The sequence below is a fragment of the Schistocerca serialis genome, chromosome 2 (genome assembly GCF_023864345.2).
Source record: "Schistocerca serialis cubense isolate TAMUIC-IGC-003099 chromosome 2, iqSchSeri2.2, whole genome shotgun sequence".
Classification (NCBI taxonomy): domain Eukaryota; kingdom Metazoa; phylum Arthropoda; class Insecta; order Orthoptera; family Acrididae; genus Schistocerca; species Schistocerca serialis.
In genome coordinates, this window is record NC_064639.1 from 1,010,448,796 (window position 1) to 1,010,467,378 (window position 18,583).

General features: G+C 39.2%; 2 protein-coding genes across 20 annotated transcripts in view; one reads left to right on the forward strand and one right to left on the reverse strand.

Annotated features, from left to right (window-relative positions):
• LOC126456590 (runt-related transcription factor 3-like) overlaps positions 1-18,583 on the forward strand; it is a 245,660-nt gene that overhangs the window by 124,573 nt on the left and 102,504 nt on the right. The window lies entirely within an intron of this gene.
• Positions 7,902-14,850, reverse strand: LOC126458426 (E3 SUMO-protein ligase ZBED1-like). Of its 19 annotated transcripts, XM_050095466.1 has the most exons (12): positions 14,285-14,850; positions 12,320-13,329; positions 11,541-12,209; positions 11,390-11,462; positions 11,149-11,219; positions 10,967-11,035; positions 10,781-10,845; positions 10,597-10,661; positions 10,415-10,483; positions 10,230-10,293; positions 10,012-10,134; positions 7,902-9,915 (listed from the first exon to the last, which is right to left on the reverse strand). In XM_050095466.1, exons 1-3 carry the CDS (start codon positions 14,469-14,471, stop codon positions 11,556-11,558), a joined length of 1,851 nt encoding a protein of 616 aa, XP_049951423.1. In that variant the 5' UTR covers positions 14,472-14,850; the 3' UTR covers positions 7,902-9,915; positions 10,012-10,134; positions 10,230-10,293; positions 10,415-10,483; positions 10,597-10,661; positions 10,781-10,845; positions 10,967-11,035; positions 11,149-11,219; positions 11,390-11,462; positions 11,541-11,555. The 19 variants fall into 19 exon arrangements, with proteins under 19 accessions (XP_049951423.1, XP_049951424.1, XP_049951427.1 ...); XM_050095467.1 differs by lacking the exon at positions 10,967-11,035 and having other exon boundaries at positions 11,390-11,459; XM_050095470.1 differs by lacking the exon at positions 10,967-11,035 and having other exon boundaries at positions 10,415-10,477.

The following is an 18,583-nucleotide window of genomic DNA, read 5'->3' on the forward strand; positions in this document are numbered from 1 at the left end:
CGTGAAAATAGACGTACGTTACATTTTCAATCTGTGCCTCAGTTGAACTACACGAAGAGGCAATAAGACGACACGTACACAATTTGTATCCGGCACTTCAATATGGGGTACAGTTTTTTTTGCCTTTGATACTAATAGTATCGACTGAAAGTTATAATTTTAGTCACAGCAGTGACAATAATATCCCATTCTTTAGTTGAGCTGTATAGCTATACACAATATTTGTGTCCTGCTCTTCCAGTTGACATATATAGGTAAACCTCATCAATGCTACATATATCGTTCTTTTCGAATAGGTAGTGTCAGTGTAAAGATCAACTGAAGGACGGGATACAAATTTTAGTTGTGTCGGGCGTTTCGACTTTAATATTGCTAGTACAGATCCGGAAAAATCGTACTGATAGTAGTCCTGGGAAACGAAAGAAGAACGACAGATGCGAAATTTCTATTGCGTAGTGGAGTACACGAAAACATACGTAATGGCGTAATACAAAAATGAAATACGTCAAAATAGTCAAATGCAGTAAAAGAAAAAAATGGAAAACGGAACTTACCATACGGGAACTTTTTAAAAGAACCGAAACTCGGCTCGCCTCGAAAGACGTCTACAAAAATCACATACCCACATACACAACAAGCAAAACATTACGAAAATACTTACTCACACACACACACACACACACACACACACACACACACACACACACACACACACACACACAACCCCCCCCCCCCCCCCCCCCAATCCTAATGTGAAATTAGCTAACATATTTCGGGCGGTACATTTGCCCATCACGTTGAACAAAACATTTAAATGGGCAATATGTCTGGGGAATACTACACCTCCGTGAATATTCGTCGAAGTGACTTTGAAGTTTGGAAATCCGGCGTTTCCCTTCCCTACAAGAGATTTCGCAGCTGATCAATAACCCTCTATGTTACTTGTGCAAGCCCCTGAGGATAATGATCTGAACTCAATACTGTGATTAACTACGAGATGCTGATAACCCCTTTCCCCTAAATCCCTATATGAAGAAAAACCATCTGAAATTACAGTGGAACACTCTGCAACGTGATTTTAAATTAAGCTGACCAAAATTTCCTTCCTTCGATTGGGTACTACTTTAAACACTACATCGTCACATTCTTGACCTGAAACTTCAGCCCCCCAAACCCATAATCCCACCAGAGGTTCCCCCCTGTTGCACTTCCTTTTACCAAAATGTGACTCGTCATTTTCGACCATAACACACGGCTCCCCCAACGGCTCCCTATATCTCGCGTATTCCCTGCAAAAAAGAGTACCAATTTACAAATGTAAGCATACTCACACGACATTCATTGACACACGGCCACACAGGATATCTCAAACACCATCAGTACGTGATTTTCGTAATGTCTCTCAAGACGAACTTAGATTTTTCTAACCACGTCCCTCGTCTAATGGGCCGCCACAACCGATCTTTCCTGTGGCGCCATACGAATAAGTCGTGAGTACGGCGACGAGATGCACTTGTGAGGCGCATATGTTCACCGCACTCACGACATCGAACATAGTCGGCAACGAGACCACACATTTGTAAAAAAACAGATTGTGGTCAACATACCTGAGCCCATAGCCTCTCTCAAATCATCTATGTTCAACGGAACAGATAAAACGAAAATGAGATACTAAAAATTGTCCTAAAATAAGAAACTAATATTCCAAATTACCTCAATATCACTAAGAATGAGATTAAGTGCGGAATGAATTGCCAACAACAAATTATTTAAATAAATGCACACGAAGAATATTTTGAGCAATATGTAGCGATTTCTTTTAAAATCACATTCAATTATTTTAATGTACAGTGATAGCGCTTATCCGGAACACAGAACTGTTTTAATATCTATGGCCGAAAGTGAAGACATTATTATCTATGAGTAATGTATGACGTCATTGGTCAAAGCCGACGGGTTGTATCCCGTGCTTCACTGGACCCGGCACTTTTGCATACACATTTTTGTAAACACTTCACAGATATTGTTGTATATGGAGTGATCAAAGATAAACTTAATGGTATTGCCAGAGATCTAATTATTAAACGATTGACATATGCAGGAAATAATTTTAGAATGTGTCTTTAAAGTTACTGAAATAACTGTGGTTTGCGAAGTCTGATTGTTAGTGTAACATAGATTTTAGTTTTTTGTTTTTATGGAGGTATCTCTCGAGCTGTTCTATCAGATTGAAGGTCTTGCCATTGGCTTCATTATGTAGTACTGCCAAATTGTTTTCGGGACTGTTGACGACATGTTTCGTTTGTGCGTTAATTGATTTTGCGAAGTGGTTGAGCCTGAAAGCATGTATACATTAAATCTACTCGTTACGGCCAATACCGACAACCATCAGCTGTAGAATGGAATGACTACAATGAAAATTTGCGCCAGATTTTCCGCTTATCACGAACGGTCGCCTGACCATTTGGCTGTCCGTGCGCGACTCACGGCTAGACCCAAACTTCCATACGTCGCCAAACAAGCGTCAACGACCTGGACTCGAGCATCCATTATGTATGTTCCTGTATAGGCCAGACGTTGTACTTGAAAGTCGCCTGTCCGGTATGGGAGAGAAATACAATATTGCAGTGCATTTGTTGTTCTGATTACGATGCAGAGTTCCTTTGGACACGCATGCATTTTGTTATATCTTGCTACTACTGACACAGGAAATGAATTTAGACTTTTATAACTGAAGAAGATAAACGTAGGCCGAAAGCAGTAGTGAATAAAGTTGTTGTTTACTTCAGCAGCTGAAGGTGCTAGTCATATTGTAATTGCTGCTATAGTGAAGTCTCCTTGAGAAAGAGGGAGAGGCAAGAGCTAGGCGAGGCGATGCAGACGCGAACTGCTGGCGGTGGGATTGGGGCCAAGAGGGGGCCGTTTGTCTCGTGGTCCGCCGCAGACCGCCATCTTGGCTTAATGCGGGCTGCGTGGCCGCATTAAAATGAAATATTCCGCGCGCGCGTGTCGCCGCCTTCTTAAGCTGCGAGAGCGCCGGCGGGCAGGATTCTGGCCGCTTTCCACAAGCGCGGAGGGCGGTCTGGCCGCAGGCTGTGTGCGGGATAGTTGGACGCGGCTTGAATTTCTGGGCAGAACCACACGAGGGACAGGCCCTTGTCCCATGTAGAAAGAGCAACTGTGCATTTTCTTGGCCTACAACTATAGTGTTGGTAAGTCCGCAACAATGCCCCCTATATTTTAATCAGTTAATTTCGACCTTCATTGATGAACGTAATTTTTGTTTATTCCACAGAAGTAATACGTGGGAATACACCTGTGAATTAGAATGGCTGCATAAAATAAATCAAACACGTATGGAACAGAAAAAACTCTGTGTTATTAGATTGTTAGTTCCCCTTATGAATACATTATACAGTCTAGAAAGTTCACACGATGCAGGAATTATCTGAATGAGAGGTAAATTAGTAAATGTGATGTACATTTACAGACAAAGAAACGATTACAATTTCAGAAAAATTGTGAGATTTATTCAGGAGAAGGAGATTCACAAATTGAGCAGCCCAATAATGTGTCGGTCCGCCTCTGGCCCTTACATGAGCTTGGCTTCGGTTTGGCATTGAATGATAGAGTTGTTGGATGTCCTCTCTGATGCTTCATTTTGCTCTCTGATGTTAAGCTGCAAGGAATCCGAATAACCTGAACCGTTTAGACGAAGTGCTGTTACAACTTGGTGGAGCACAGCAACCCATATCCAAATTTTCTAACCACAATTTTACTTTCTGCCCACGAGCAATACACAGTCCCCAACAAGGATGCCATTGCAAGAATCGCCCAGATGCATGTAGCATGACAAGACTTGTCCTGCCATCTATTGATGAACCCAAACAACAGATGTGCGGTGACGAGCTTAAAACGGCAGTTGATTTTATGTCGCATTTTGAATTTTCTGTAACATAAGTTGTTATGAAACACAATTTAATATCTCATGATTTATAGCACGTTATTAAAGCTGGTGTAACGAACTTTAATTTCAAATATTTACGATGAGATTGTTTCATACTCGCTGGCAACTATTACACCAAAGGCAATATATTCTCTTGGCAAACACATGTACAATATGACTTCTGTGGCGCGTGCGGCAAGTACTTGTCAATTTTTGAAGGGCTTGGATCTTATTTAGATCTAAGCCGATATTCTGGACTGAAACATTGCGTTAATTGCAAGTGTTGTATTGGTGGAACCTAGAGGTGGGCCAAACGGTTATTCTGGAGTAACCGTTATCACTGTTCCAGTTATTCTTTGATAACCGTTATCGTTAACGGTTATTAATAACTGCCAAGTTATTTTTCGCTAGCGAATACCGATAACTCCGACAGTTAAATAACGAGTAACGACATAGTTGGAATCCATCAGTTTAGTTATCAGTATAACTGCGAGTAGTGTGAAATAGCAGGAATGTCGTATGAATCGTGTCATAACCTCAGCTTATTAACTCCGGGTACATTTTAGTTGATGTTAGAACGATTATTAGTGTTTCATATTATATGTATGTAGGTTATCGGCCGCTATAAGAAATATTATCCTCGCAGCTGCAACAGAAAGTACGCGGAACTTCGCCACAGCACTGTTTAAGTAAAATGTTAACAACGTGCGTTTTTAAGTTTGAAGAAATATGTAAACTGAATACTTTAGGTTAAATTCGGAGCTTAATTTCTTGTGTTGTTTACTTAATAGAATGAAGTGTACTGCCTTGTAATACAACACAAAAATATACGTAATGTGAAAGATTCGTTTACTCCTCTAAAAGATAGTCATGTGGTTGAAATTGAGAGTACGCTAGTTGGAAAACTGCTCGATTTCTCCAGCTGCAGCATGTGTATAACATAGGATGAATGGAAGCGTCCGATTCCACCCGTCTGCTTTGACCTGTGACGTAAGGTTCTGTAATCCCATAACATATAAAGACATGCAGATCGAAAAGATTTACAGTGTTAAATTTCTGGGATTATAACTCGATAATAAATTCAGTTGGGAAGGGCTTACCACAGAATTGCTAAAGCTCCTAAACAAATCTGTATTTGCAGTTAGAAGGGTGTCAGATGTAGGAGACACAAATGTAAAAAAGTTAACATACTTTTATTCTGTTATGTCATAAGGGATCATATTCTGGGGCAACTCATCAATGGAGCAAAAGTTTTTAGCATGTAAAAGCGTGTAGGCCTAATAAAAATCGTTTGTGGTATAAATAAAAGAACACCATGTTCTGTTCAAGGAACTTCATATTCTAACCACTGCTTTATAGTATATTTATTCTTTAATAAAATTTGTTGCAAGTATTTCCAACCAATAGCACAATACATAGTATCAATACTAGGAATAAGAACAGCTATCTACATAAAGATCTAAAATCACTTACCTTGGACCAGAAAGGGGTTCAATATTCAAGAACACACATTTTCAATAAACTGCCAGCAACCATTAAAAACTTGGTTTCAGATAAAGCACGGTTTACTGAGAGTTTGAAAGACTTTTTGATAGGCAACTCCTACTCTATAGATGAATATCTTAACAGGGACTGTTAGACCAGCTTAAGTAAAAATTCTGTTACCAGCATATTTCAGTTTTGACAGCACTTGGTCACAACAGTCAAGATCAGGTATTGTGTGTGTGTGATAAATTTATTAAATGTGCATAACTATGTTTTGTTCTGGCAGTGTATTAATACTGTACATATTAGCAACTCCAGTTTACTGCAATATTTTGACAATCTCGTGACAGATGATGATGGTGGTAAGTATTGTACTCAAATGCTTTATGTTATACTTTGACATGTTGCACATCCATGAGAATCATCTCATTTTTGTGTCCCTGGGACAAAAACAGGTTAATCTAATCTACAGTGAGGGTTTTGATTTTGTGGTGGGAGAATGACTAATGCGTATGTCCAAGCCTTCAGTTTGTTGTGTATCTCTCATGTTTGGCATTATTGTATACAGAATTCCAGTTCTGAATGATTAACATCTCATAAGGCTTAATGTATCAGATGTCATTACAATACATTTTCACTCTTTTATACAATTCTTCTTTGGATATCCAGATTGTGAGAGTATGAATTAATGGTATTGCGTAGGTAATACAAATTTGCAGTAATTTTTCAGAAATCTGATCTTGACTGTTGCAGTAAAGTGCTGTCAAAACTGAAATAATACTTTTTACTTAAGTTACTCTACCAGACCCTGTTAAAATATTGATCTACAGGAAATACAAAATTTCCTTTCCTGGGGAATGCTTTACCTGTGGATTCCACGTTTTGCTTTTTTTTCTGTCTCACACGAGGCAATAACACGAATCCTTTCGAAACACTTCATTTGTCTCAATGCCAGCTGCCTGCTTTGATCTTTTTGCAGTTTAATATCATGACAGTTAACTGTCTGAATAGGTAAGACTAATTCATGAACAAGACAAGATGAGCACTTAAAATGAAGGGCTAAGTCTTGCATATAACAACCTCAACATAGCAATGAGTGCACCTAACAGAGTTTTTCAGTGTTGCTTAACATAATAGAAAATAAACTGACTTGAGCTCTTTGAAAACAAAAAAGCATATTTTATTCAAAAATGTTCATGTAGTATGCACAAGTGCTAATAGGCCCAAATGTAAGTAAATCTATACTTTTATTTAAATACACTGACAAAGTATCTGACGTGATTATTGTAAGCATATTGTATTCATGCCAAATATACCTCTGTGAAATGCTTCAATTGCAATACATATGTTTGAAGTGTACACTGGACAATGTTCCTGCATAAAAGTGATATGCTCCAAACTATGTATAAAATGTTTCAAAGTCAATGGCCAAAAACTAATTAAATGAAAAAAAGCCTATTTGCAATGGATGTGTACAAATTGAGGAAACTCATTTTTCTCTCACTAATGCCACAAAGCTAAGTCTCACCAAATTACTTAAGTTTCTTTGTATTCAAGTTGACCTGATACAGCACTGGCACTTTTTCATCATGATGCTACCAAGCATTAGTGATGGGGTATACTTGGAGAAGATACTCAACTATGTTCCATTTTTAGATCACCGCCAATACTCAAGGCATTTCAGTAAGTTTAAAATCCCTAGAAAGTATTAACATGTTGCACACACACTACTACACTTCATTTCATAGCTTTCCATACTATGTATGAGACAGCAAGTGTTTGTGCTCACAGTAGTGCCACAGATTGACATTTCTTGAGAAGGTAGGAGATGTGATACATGTATCACTTGAGATAAGTTTCCTATCCTGCCCCAAAATTAAAATATATTCTTACAAGATTACTGCACAGCTGTTTAATTTCTGTATGTTCTATGTAAGACACCTATGTTCATGAGACAGTAATATCACCTCAACAAAGACATTACCATGCCACATGAGAGATTACCATATTTGTATATAAAATATATCCTAAAATGGTAGTAAGTGCTCGTCTTTGAGCTCATGGGTTTTCAACAAATTACTTAAAGAGTACAGGGAACAAAAGGAAGGAAGATAAGTTAAAACAAAAAATGGTAACCAACACAAATGTATGTACATGTGAGATCAATTTTATTCTGACTTTTCCACAATGATATGTAACACTTAAAACATTGCAGCATTATAAAGAGAATGAATAAATAAATATTTAACATGTCAGAGACTGAGCAGAAACTCAGATTGGAAATGGCAGGTAATCTGCCATGGCCTATTCAGTGGAACCAACAAAAGAATTTGCCTAAAGGAATTTAGGGAACCCACATAAAATGTAAATCTGGATGTTCAAACAGGCGAAGGGTCCCAATGCACCTGAATGCAAATTCGGTGCCAGAACCACAGTGCAATTTTTCAGTAATTTAACATGTGACCACAAATACAAATGTATGAACTTTTTTATTTCATCCAAGAATATCTCAACATAATACAACAAACATCAATAATTCAAAATTTGGGTATACACACAATGTTTAAAGGATCTCTTTAAGGTTGGGACAGGTGGTCAGCCGTGGCCTTGATGAAGGAACCATCCCGGCATTTGCCTTAGCGATCCAGGAAAACCATGGAAAACCCGAATCAGGATGGCCAGACAGAGCGAACCCCATCCTCCTGAATATGAGGTCAGTGCTGTTAATAGCTACACTGCCTCATTCAGTTGTTACCTATTGTACAATGTTCTGATTTACATGAAAATAGGTCTTACCACTAGCAAAAATAATGATTAAATATATATGCAATTACACTTTAACATTTTTCTTTATCACTTTACACAAACAGACCACACAACACTTTGTTCACGGAACTTCAATAAACTGCCAGAGGCTGCTTCAGCAGTTGCTGCATATATGAGAAGTTATCTGAAACAGAAGAGCAGGAAACAAACAGCAGAAATATCCTTGTCTAAAGACACTTTAGAAACAACATAAAAACTTACAGCAACTACTTAGCTGACTCACATTAGTAGTAAACATATTCACTTAAGGCATGTCTAGCAATTAATTTAATATGTTCTTCAAACTTCTATATGTATGCTGATAAAACTACACTAGAGTGTGACCACAATGAAACTAACAATGTAAGGGATATCTTTTACACAAATTCTGGGATGTTAACATCTGAATAGCTGTTCTCTGCAAAACACTTTTTTATAGTTGGAGGTTCCAGCATGTGAAGCAAGATACTGAAACTTGCTAAAGACTTACTGAAATTTATCTTTTGATGCACTTTTAGATTTGAAGTTAACATTTAAATACCTCGCATAATGACTAACTTTTTCAGTAAACAAAATGTCCATGAAAGCCTCTAATAATAATTCCATGTCCCACAATGTAATTTCATTTTTTAAAGAGTGGAGCCCCTCCACACTGCCACTAGCAAAAGTTCTACAATCACCTCTGCATTGATTAGTTTTTTAATCAATACAGGTCCATCAGGAGATAGAAAATGGATGAAAAATGTAACAAGAATTGAGATTTTAAGGGCAGAGGGCAAAACATGTCATGGCAAGCACCAAGGGTAAAAAATCCTCCACAACTGTTGGACAGGTAGTAAGAGCAGTAGTGGATATCTTGCTGTCTGCAGCAGATCATGCAAGGGTAGGTCACATTAGTAAGTGGGTACCATGCAGTTTGATACTAGTGTTATAACCACCTGCACATCAGTACAAATGCATGTTGGAGCACATCAGGCTACAGTGGGAAAGGCCAGTTGCACCCTTTCTGTACTCCAACGTACTTACATGTAATGCCCGATTTAATAAAAATTATACTCTTCCATTTCTGGCACCCTTTCTAGAATACAAACTAGCAAAATTATGAGAATTTGTTGTGTTCCACCACAAAGATAGGAAAACTTCTGTGTTTTGCAAATGAAATTTAGTATTGAGCACAAGAGGTTTCACCAATTCACTTTTGGCATTTTCAGTGGTATTCCTTTCGGTCCTATTCAAAGAAACCATTTCTTCCAGTAAATATTTCTCAGCAGGTAACCTATACTGCAAGTCTACAAAGGATGAAGTGTTGTTATCATTATAATAAAACAATTTCAGTTAACATCTGAGGAAAATAGCATATATTAACAATAATATATGGATTAGTGTTAACACACATGAAACTGATGTCAGTATTATTTTAAGAAACTTGAAATTCAAAATAATTAAATGTCAGAATGGGTGCTACAGCTAACAATTTTTAAGTAAAGCAGAAAACAAAATGCTACTGTACTTACAAACTTTGAGGTGCCACATGCCTCGACACAGGCTACCAATAACCCACAAGTATTTTTGACATCTCATGCCTCACAGGTACTAAACTGGATTGCAATCTGATGATTGCTGCTATCAACATGAAAGATAATATAGTTGTATCCAGTGACCAAATTTCAAAGCCGATACTGAAATTAAGTTCTAAGTTACAAATTCCAGTATTTACATATACATCACTGGTAAACCATTCACGTGTCATAACATTAAACTCAGTGCAAATGTACCCTCATTTTAAGTGAAAGGTCAAGTTTGCCATTCTGTGCAAAACACTATTACCTCATACTTCAAGTTTGCCTCTATAGGACTGTGTAACATTTACTGCTGCTGGAAGACTATCGGAGCCATAACTGGAACAAAGAGCTCCGAGTTACCACCTGCCAATATAAACAAACTTCAATTTTAAACTGAAGGTGAAATATGTCATATGTATTCAAACCACTACCACATTATTCTTCAAACTTCTCGCATTATGGCTGTGTGATGTCTGCTGCTGCTGACTTCTGGAGCTGTAACAGGAACAAAGAGCTTTGAGTTACCATATGCCAGTTTACTCTTAAGGACTGTAACTGTACCTTCATTTTAAGTGAAAGGTGAAATTTGCCAAATGTGTATCCAAACCACTAGTACCTTATTCTTCAAGTTTCCTATTTTATAACTGTGACATCTGCTGCTGGTGGCGGTTTTCTGGAGCTATAACTGGAACAAAGTTCTATGTGTTACTGACTGCCAAACTACATTACACACTTCAAATGTACCCGCATTTTAAGTGGAAGTTGAATTTCCCACACATGTATCCAAACCACTAGTACCTTATTCTTCAAGTTTCCCATTTTATAACTGTGTGACATCTGCTGCTGGTGACTGACTTCTGGAGCTGTAACAGGAACAAAGAGCTTTGAGTTACTGACTGCCAAACTACATTACACACTTCAAATGTACCTGCATTTTAAGTGGAAGTTGAATTTCCCACACATGTATCCAAACCACTAGTACCTTATTCTTCAAGTTTCCCATTTTATAACTGTGTGACATTTGCTGCTGGTGACTGACTTCTGGAGCTGTAACAGGAACAAAGAGCTTTGAGTTACCATTTGCCAGTTTACTCTCAAGGACTGTAACTGTACCTTCATTTTAGGTGAAAGGTGAAATTTCCCACACATGTATCCAAACCACTAGTACCTTATTCTTCAAGTTTCCCATTTTATAACTGTGACATCTGCTGCTGGTGGTGGTTTTCTGGAGCTATAACTGGAACAAAGTTTTATGTGTTACTGACTGCCAAACTACATTACACACTTCAAATGTACCTGCATTTTAAGTGGAAGCTGAATTTCCCACACATGTATCCAAACCACTAGTACCTTATTCTTCAAGTTTCCCATTTTATAACTGTGTGACATTTGCTGCTGGTGACTGACTTCTGGAGCTGTAACTGGAACAAAGTGCTCTGACTTACTGACGGACAATATACATTACACTTCAACACAAAACCACTAGTACTCTTTTAATGTAGCATAACAAATATATGCTATGCCGTACAGTTATATCTCCATTTTAAGGGAGAGATTAAATATGCCAAAAATGTACCCAAACTAGAATTACCTTACTGTTATAATATCCCAAGTATTAAACTGAGACTCATCTGCTGGTGTTGGTGTGCCTCTCGAATCCACTACTGAAACAAACATCTAAGATAAGAAAACCATATTTTGGGACCAGTAATCTCTCATTAAATACAATAAATAACACGTACCCTGTAACAGGAAATTCAGGAGTTAGTACTGTTCATATTTAGAAATATAAGTTTTTCAACTTTGGACGCCTTCAGCCGTGTTCGCCTTTCATTTATAATGATACCAGTTTTAGAAAATATTCTTTCGCACGGCACAGAAGTGGCCACTATATTGAATTTTTCCCTCACCACTTTAGCAATATTTGGGAAAATATATTGATTTTCACGCCACCAGGCCAGTGGATCCTCACTTCTACTAATAACTGGGCTGTCCATGTACCTTTGTACTTCCACAATAGCAGCTGACTGAGGAGTGCCCTGGGGCTGTGTTGATTTTACAAATGCATCATAGACACCCCATACTGACAAGGGATCAGTGGTGGTTGAAGTTGACACAGTTTCATGGCTCTGGCCTGTGTTTGTCAGTCTTCTGTCACCCATCTTTTGTGCTACTAGTTCAATAAGCTGTTTCTTTGCATTATCTGCTGCAACTCGGCTTTCAAACACAAGAGATTTAAACCGTGGATCTAGTAGAGTGGCTACTCCTATAGATTTGCTCATCTCTACATTGTGGAAACGGTCCTTCAGGCCTTTTGTTAATTCTTCAATGATAGTCCTTGTCACACTGTTAAATGGCCGTTTCAAAAGTTCTGCACACACTGATAATAATCCCCTTGTCAGAACAATAACCTGAAAATTGGAATAAGTTCAATGTAACACAAACAGTACAGTATCTCAGAAATGATTATGCCATAATACCACAGCTAGCATTTTAGCAAGAAAAAAGCTGCTTAACTTACTTGGCTGCCAGTAGGATATGACTCAGCACTAAGCTGTGTTGAAACCTGTGCAAATGGCTTCAACACAGAGCAGAGTTCTGAGCAGATGTTCCATTCCTCGTCGGTAAGTTGTTCAAAATCAACTGTGAATAGTACAAGTGAAGTCTTCACTGCATCTTTAATTTCAACTATTCGCTCCAACATATACAGAGTAGAGTTCCACCTTGTTGGCACCTCCTGCACCAGTTTTTTAACATGACCTGCCCCATTATTTTGTTGGTATGTCAGCAGTCTTTCTGTTGCCTTGCAGCTTCTCTTGAAGAATGCTACAATAGTTTTCACTTTCTGCTGAATTGACACAAAATGTTTTAGTGCATTCTGAACAATAAGATTTAGTGTATGTGCATAGCACCCAAAGTGTTTCCACCGTAAAATGGATACTGCATTTTTAATATTTGGTGCATTATCCGTCACAACCAGCAAAACTTTGTCTGTCAGCCTGAAGTTATCTGTCGTGCCTATTAGAGATGCCGACAGATTCGGAGCAGTATGTGCACCAGACAATTGGGAACATCCTAACAACACCGATTGCAAGGTGAAATCTTCAGACACAAAATGCCCTGTCACCGCCATGTAACCTTCATTTGCTGCCGATGTCCAGCAATCTGTGGTCAAACAAACTGTCTTCGCAGCTGACAGTTTGTCTACCACTTTCTCCTTTGCTGCTGTGTATGCTGCTTGCAGCATTACATCTGAAATATGCTTCCTGCTTGGTAACTCATAACCAGGATTAAGGGCCCGCACAAAACCCCGAAACCCCGAATCTTCAACGACTGAAAATGGTTGTAAGTCTTTAGTGAACAGCTGAAGAAGTTGCTCATCTATCTTCTTTTTCTGATTCACTCCGATCCTTTTGGAGAGGTACGATGTCATAGAACTTTGAACACCTTGCTGCATTGAGGGGGCTGGAGCAGCTCGCTCCTCTTCCACACTACTGGTGCCAAGGATCACCTCTACAGGAAGGGATTCACCTAGAGAAAAATAGGTTTCATATCAGCATAAGCACAATAGAAATGATGCCATATTTTTGGTGATATATATATTACATTGTTTGCATACAGTATTCTACATGGTACTTGCAGCTTGAATATTTACTTCATGCAAGTTGACAATTGACTCAGTTTTAGTAATGACTATAGCTTCAAGTTTCTTCTTTAATCCTAGCAACACCAACACATTTTCATTTTCAATAATGTGTATTGGGGGGAAGGGAGGGTACTGTATTTCCACCCTAAAAAATATCTTAATTGTTGTTGACATATCATATTTTAAACAAATACTGATGTATAAGTAGGGCCCTGAACTTCAAAATATTCAATATGACTGTCACTGTGGAAAGTCACATGTACTATTAATGTGTCAAATTTTTGGGTTAAGTTTCACCACAAAATTTAAAACATTTATGGAATTCAGTTGAAGACTCCATTAAAAACAATTATCCTTTTCAAAATTTTAAAATATGAAACGGTATCTAATTCTCTCCCCCCCCCCCCTCCCCCCCCCCCCCCACCACCACGGGCATCGTCAGTGTTACAAACAAATGATACACAGGAATGAGCACTGATACAATCCGCTATCCGATTAGTTACTAATAATTGCGAGACGACAGTTCATATATCACACAGTGGAATTTTATTAGCACTATCGTTATTACACCTGTAACAATAACTTCGAATTAAATAATTAAGTATTCCGGCACCATATGCAACATAATTTAATGTTTGAAAATGTCAAGGCAAACAGATGCGGTGGTATCGACAGCTTAAGTAGTCACGACAAATGAAAACTTGCGTGTAAAAATGCACAAAGCACCACATTGTATAGCATGCTCTTATCTTAAAAAAATTAATAAAATAAAAAAAATAAATGATTATGCATGCACTGAAATAATCGTAATTGCAATAAATATATTTTTTCATTACTCACCCAAATCTAGCTCCGAAGGTCTTTGTGAAGAGAAATCCACAATTAAATGTGATTTCTGGAGATGTTTCTTTAAATTCGTCGTCGTTGATTTGTACGATAATTTCTTACCGCACAAAGTACATTTCGCAAACTCTCGATCAAGAATTTCGAAATATGACCACATTTCGCTTGTCCTCGACCTCTTCATGTTGGCAACTATTGGTAGTAAGCAACAACACAAAGAAAAACAAGAACGCGGAACGAAAGTCAATACCCTCTAACGCAACCAAAGGCCGGAAAGAGAGTGACACCTGTTCCAGTGTTCCGGAACACCAAGAATTGCAGAGAAATGAGACAATAGATTCCCGTTATTTGCCATCCCCTCTCCGCGATGGCCCGTAGCAGTACGAAAATATTTGTTCGCTCCAGTTACTACCCTCTCTGGAAATATCACCGGGATCTACGACCTTTAACTGAAGTCACCGAGTCAGGAACGTCTAGACACACAGTTATTCCGTTACCAACTTCCAGGTTATCTGTGGTGGTAGCCCGATAACTGCCAGAGAACTAGAACTGCGAGCCAATAACGATAACGTCGATAACTGTCAGAGGAGAATACCGATCTCTGACAGTTATTTCCATAGTCGCTCGAATTCCTTAGTAACTCTCCTTGTACTACCCCTCCAACCTAAATTAACACGTAAGGCGGTGGCTCAAGGTATCGACTGTACTTGTTAATGCTTGTACTGCAGCTCCTATCAGCCACGGCTCGGACATTAACTTTATTTAATTGTTTATACTAAAAGTAACGAAGGCCCACGAAATAGTACACAGTTCCTATCAACAGATGGCGCGCAGTCTCACAGTTATTCCCATGGTCTATAGAACGCCTTCCAAATGCGCAGTACGATCTTCGGTCAACAGATGGCGCGAGGCACTGTTGACACTAAACAGTTATTGAAATAACTGCCAGAATCAGAGGAACGGTTATCGCAGTAACCGTTACTTCTCAGTAACCGGTTATTTCTATCAGTTACGTTATTTTTTGCCCACCTCTAGTGGAACCTAATGTTGACATTGTAACTATAGTAGTAGTGGCGGGCAGGAGATCGCGTATCTGTAAGAAATCACAGTGATTGAGATGTCACAGATATCATAATAACAACTTTACAGAATTTAACTGCGATATCAGTAATAATTAGCAGTCGTAACTAGCTTTTCACATTCAACGCCGTGTGTCATCTGTTGGCCGAATTTCGTACTGCTTTTTGTAAACGTGGTGTCATGCTACGGAATTAGCTGCGATATCAGTGACAAGTCGCGGCTAGAAGTCTACATCTACATCTACGTGGATACTCTGCAAATCACATTTAAGTGCCTGGCAGAGGGTTATCGTGCTAAATTCTGTACAATTGGCGCATTAAATCGTCAAAATCCAGAGATTTTCCAAATGTTCTCATTTGAGGACAGATCCAGCGACGTTGCTGGCAAGCACGAAGACAAGCAATAGAAACACCCATCGTGTGCAGGTGGGCGTTATCTTGCTGAAATGTAACAGCACTATGGCTTGCTATCAAGAGCAATAAAACGGGGCGTTGAATATCGTCGACGTACCGCTGTGCTGTAAAGGTGCAGTGGACGACAAGCAAAGTGGTCCTTCTGCGAAATGAAATGGCACGCCACACCATTACTCCTGTTTGTCGCATAGGTTGGTATCCCATCGCCCTCTGGGGCGTGTCCAGAGGCGTCTTCAGCCTGTATTCTCATTGATTAGAGTAGAATTGTCTTCATGAATGAGTCCCGCTTCGAACTCAGCTCTGACGACTTGCCTGTAGACGCCCCAGACAGCGGTTGGATATCAATAATTCTATCAACCAATGCCAAATCGAATAACTGCTTGTATATGTGTCAGAAGTGGACCAACACATTATTGACTTAGTCAGTTTGTGAAATTCTTTCTACTAAAAATCATCCAGTTTTTTTGAAATCGTAATCAACTGTTTGTCTGTACAAGTACGTCGTCACATTTACCAATTTCTGCCCCATTCGAATAATTGTTCTGTGGTACGACGTTTTTTTCTTTTTTTATAGCATTGTTATGTTGAAAAAATCATTTTGAGTTATCGACCCAGTCACGGGGTGTCGCAACGTTTCGACGAGTTTCCTAATCGTCGTCTTTAGGCGAAGTGTCAGATCAATGTCCAGTTCATTCCTTTGTCGTCGCTGTACCTGAGAGTCTCGGTTGGTCCGCCTTAGAGGAGTGAACTGCTCATGAATCCGACACTTCGCATGAGGACGACAATTAGGAAACTCGTCAACACCCTGCGACAGTAGGACTCGGCTGATAACCCGAGGTGATTTCAACAAGGAAATTCTCCGAGAAATTCTGTTGTTTTCTTGTTACAAGTTGATAAAGTTGCGTTAACGTTATGTCGCTGAAATCCTCTTGGAAGGCAAAAACTATATAAATGTAAAATGTTAAGCTCTAAAGATAAATTTAAGCCTTTTGACTTAAAAGTTAAATTCAAAAATTTATTAAGAGACGGTCGTTTTCTTGTGAAGCCATTCATTCTAGCCACTAATTAAGAGAGTCAATTTCAACCCTACAGAAAAAGGTATATAGTCCCATTATGATTAAAAATGGTTGCCGCCGTAACGTGGCACACATGAATGTCAAAAATTACTAATGTATGTCAGAAAATTCGCCATATTCTCCGCTGTAGCTTAGCGCAAATCGCGGCTTCATATATCTGCTGCGTGTGTTTTGGATAGTCTGACTTAGAAGCTTCTCCCTGTAGATTGATTGCAGATTTGTCTTATTTTGTACGTGTTGAAATTGTCTTGGGGGGGGGGGGGGCTAGGCCTCAACTAAAGTGAATGATTGTATGCAATACATGGAAGGGTACTTCCGTGCTCAATTTCTGTGCGGCGCCGGAACAGTGATCTTCAGGGAAACGGAATGTAATTCGTCCTTACGTCATTGAGAGTTCTTTAACAAGTAACTGTCTTTTGTCTGTCACGGAGAAGTTGCTGAAGCTGCAAAATCGTACTGCAGCATTGGTTCACTTCCTAAACATGTTTGTATGGTCCAGAATGTAGAAAGATGCCTGACGAAGTCTAGTCCTCGCGCACAGTTTCTCAACAACATTCATCTCAGCGTACGTTCATAGACTTAGATGTCGTCTTAGGTCTACTATCTCGTTTGAATCTATTGGCAAAACACACACACACGCATACACACACACACACACACACACACACACACACACACACACACACGAGCGCGCCGCAAACACACACTCATACTGAAATATATTCCCTCAGTAAAAGTATCCAGACACACATTAGCGGACATTAATAAATGGTGGGTCCAGCCTTGGCCTTTGTGACTGCTTGAACTCTGTTGTCGGTGCTATCAGCGAGGTGCCTGATGTCTTTGTAGTAATGGCAGTCCATTGTACTCTTCTGGAGGAATTGCAGTTGATTGCTCCTAAACAGGAGAAACCCGAGAAGAAAGTGACGTTGGTCGTTGGGTGTGGAGCGAAATAAATGTTCTAATTCATCCCAAGGATGTTCCAAATGGCCCAGCTCGGGATTCTGGGAGGGCCATTACATTCAGGAATACTAATTTTAATTTTCGTCTGGGAAACTGATACCATTGTCCCAAACCCCTTATTTCGACCAAGATATTCAGAAGTTTTCCTTTGTCATCAGGCGAATCCCGAGGCTGGAAGCTCCTTCCGAGACAATTGGAATCGCCTCTCTTCTACTCCCAGCATGCTGTGACATTTGGCTGCAAAGAACTACAGGTCTTTACTGGGCCGTATCTCAAACATCCGACTATGTTCTTTGGAGAAGAGAATGAAAAGTTAAAAAAAGCTACTGTCAATATGTGCATGTGAATATGTTTTACACTGAAACTGAGATGAAAGAAGGATACAGTTTAACGTCACGTCGCTGAGGTCATGAGAGAGGTTGCAGAAGCTCGCCCTGGAAAAAGACAGAAAAGCATATCGGTTGTGCCCATTCAAATGAATCGTTGCAATATTTGCCTAAAGGGATTTGCGGAAATCACAGAAAACTGAAATCTAAATCACCAGAAGCTGATTTGAACCACCGCCCTCTCAAAAGCATTAAGAGTAAGAAGGAAGGATTGATGGGGCTGAAAGTCTTATCCACATTAAGGACAACTTTTTTTGGACAAGAATATGGCAGAAAAGCAGACGTTGTGCGTTTGAAAAAACTGTCCCAACATTCCATTTTAAAAGCGCGTTAAAACTTGGTGTCCACTGCATAATTTTTTCTAGATTATGAACCATA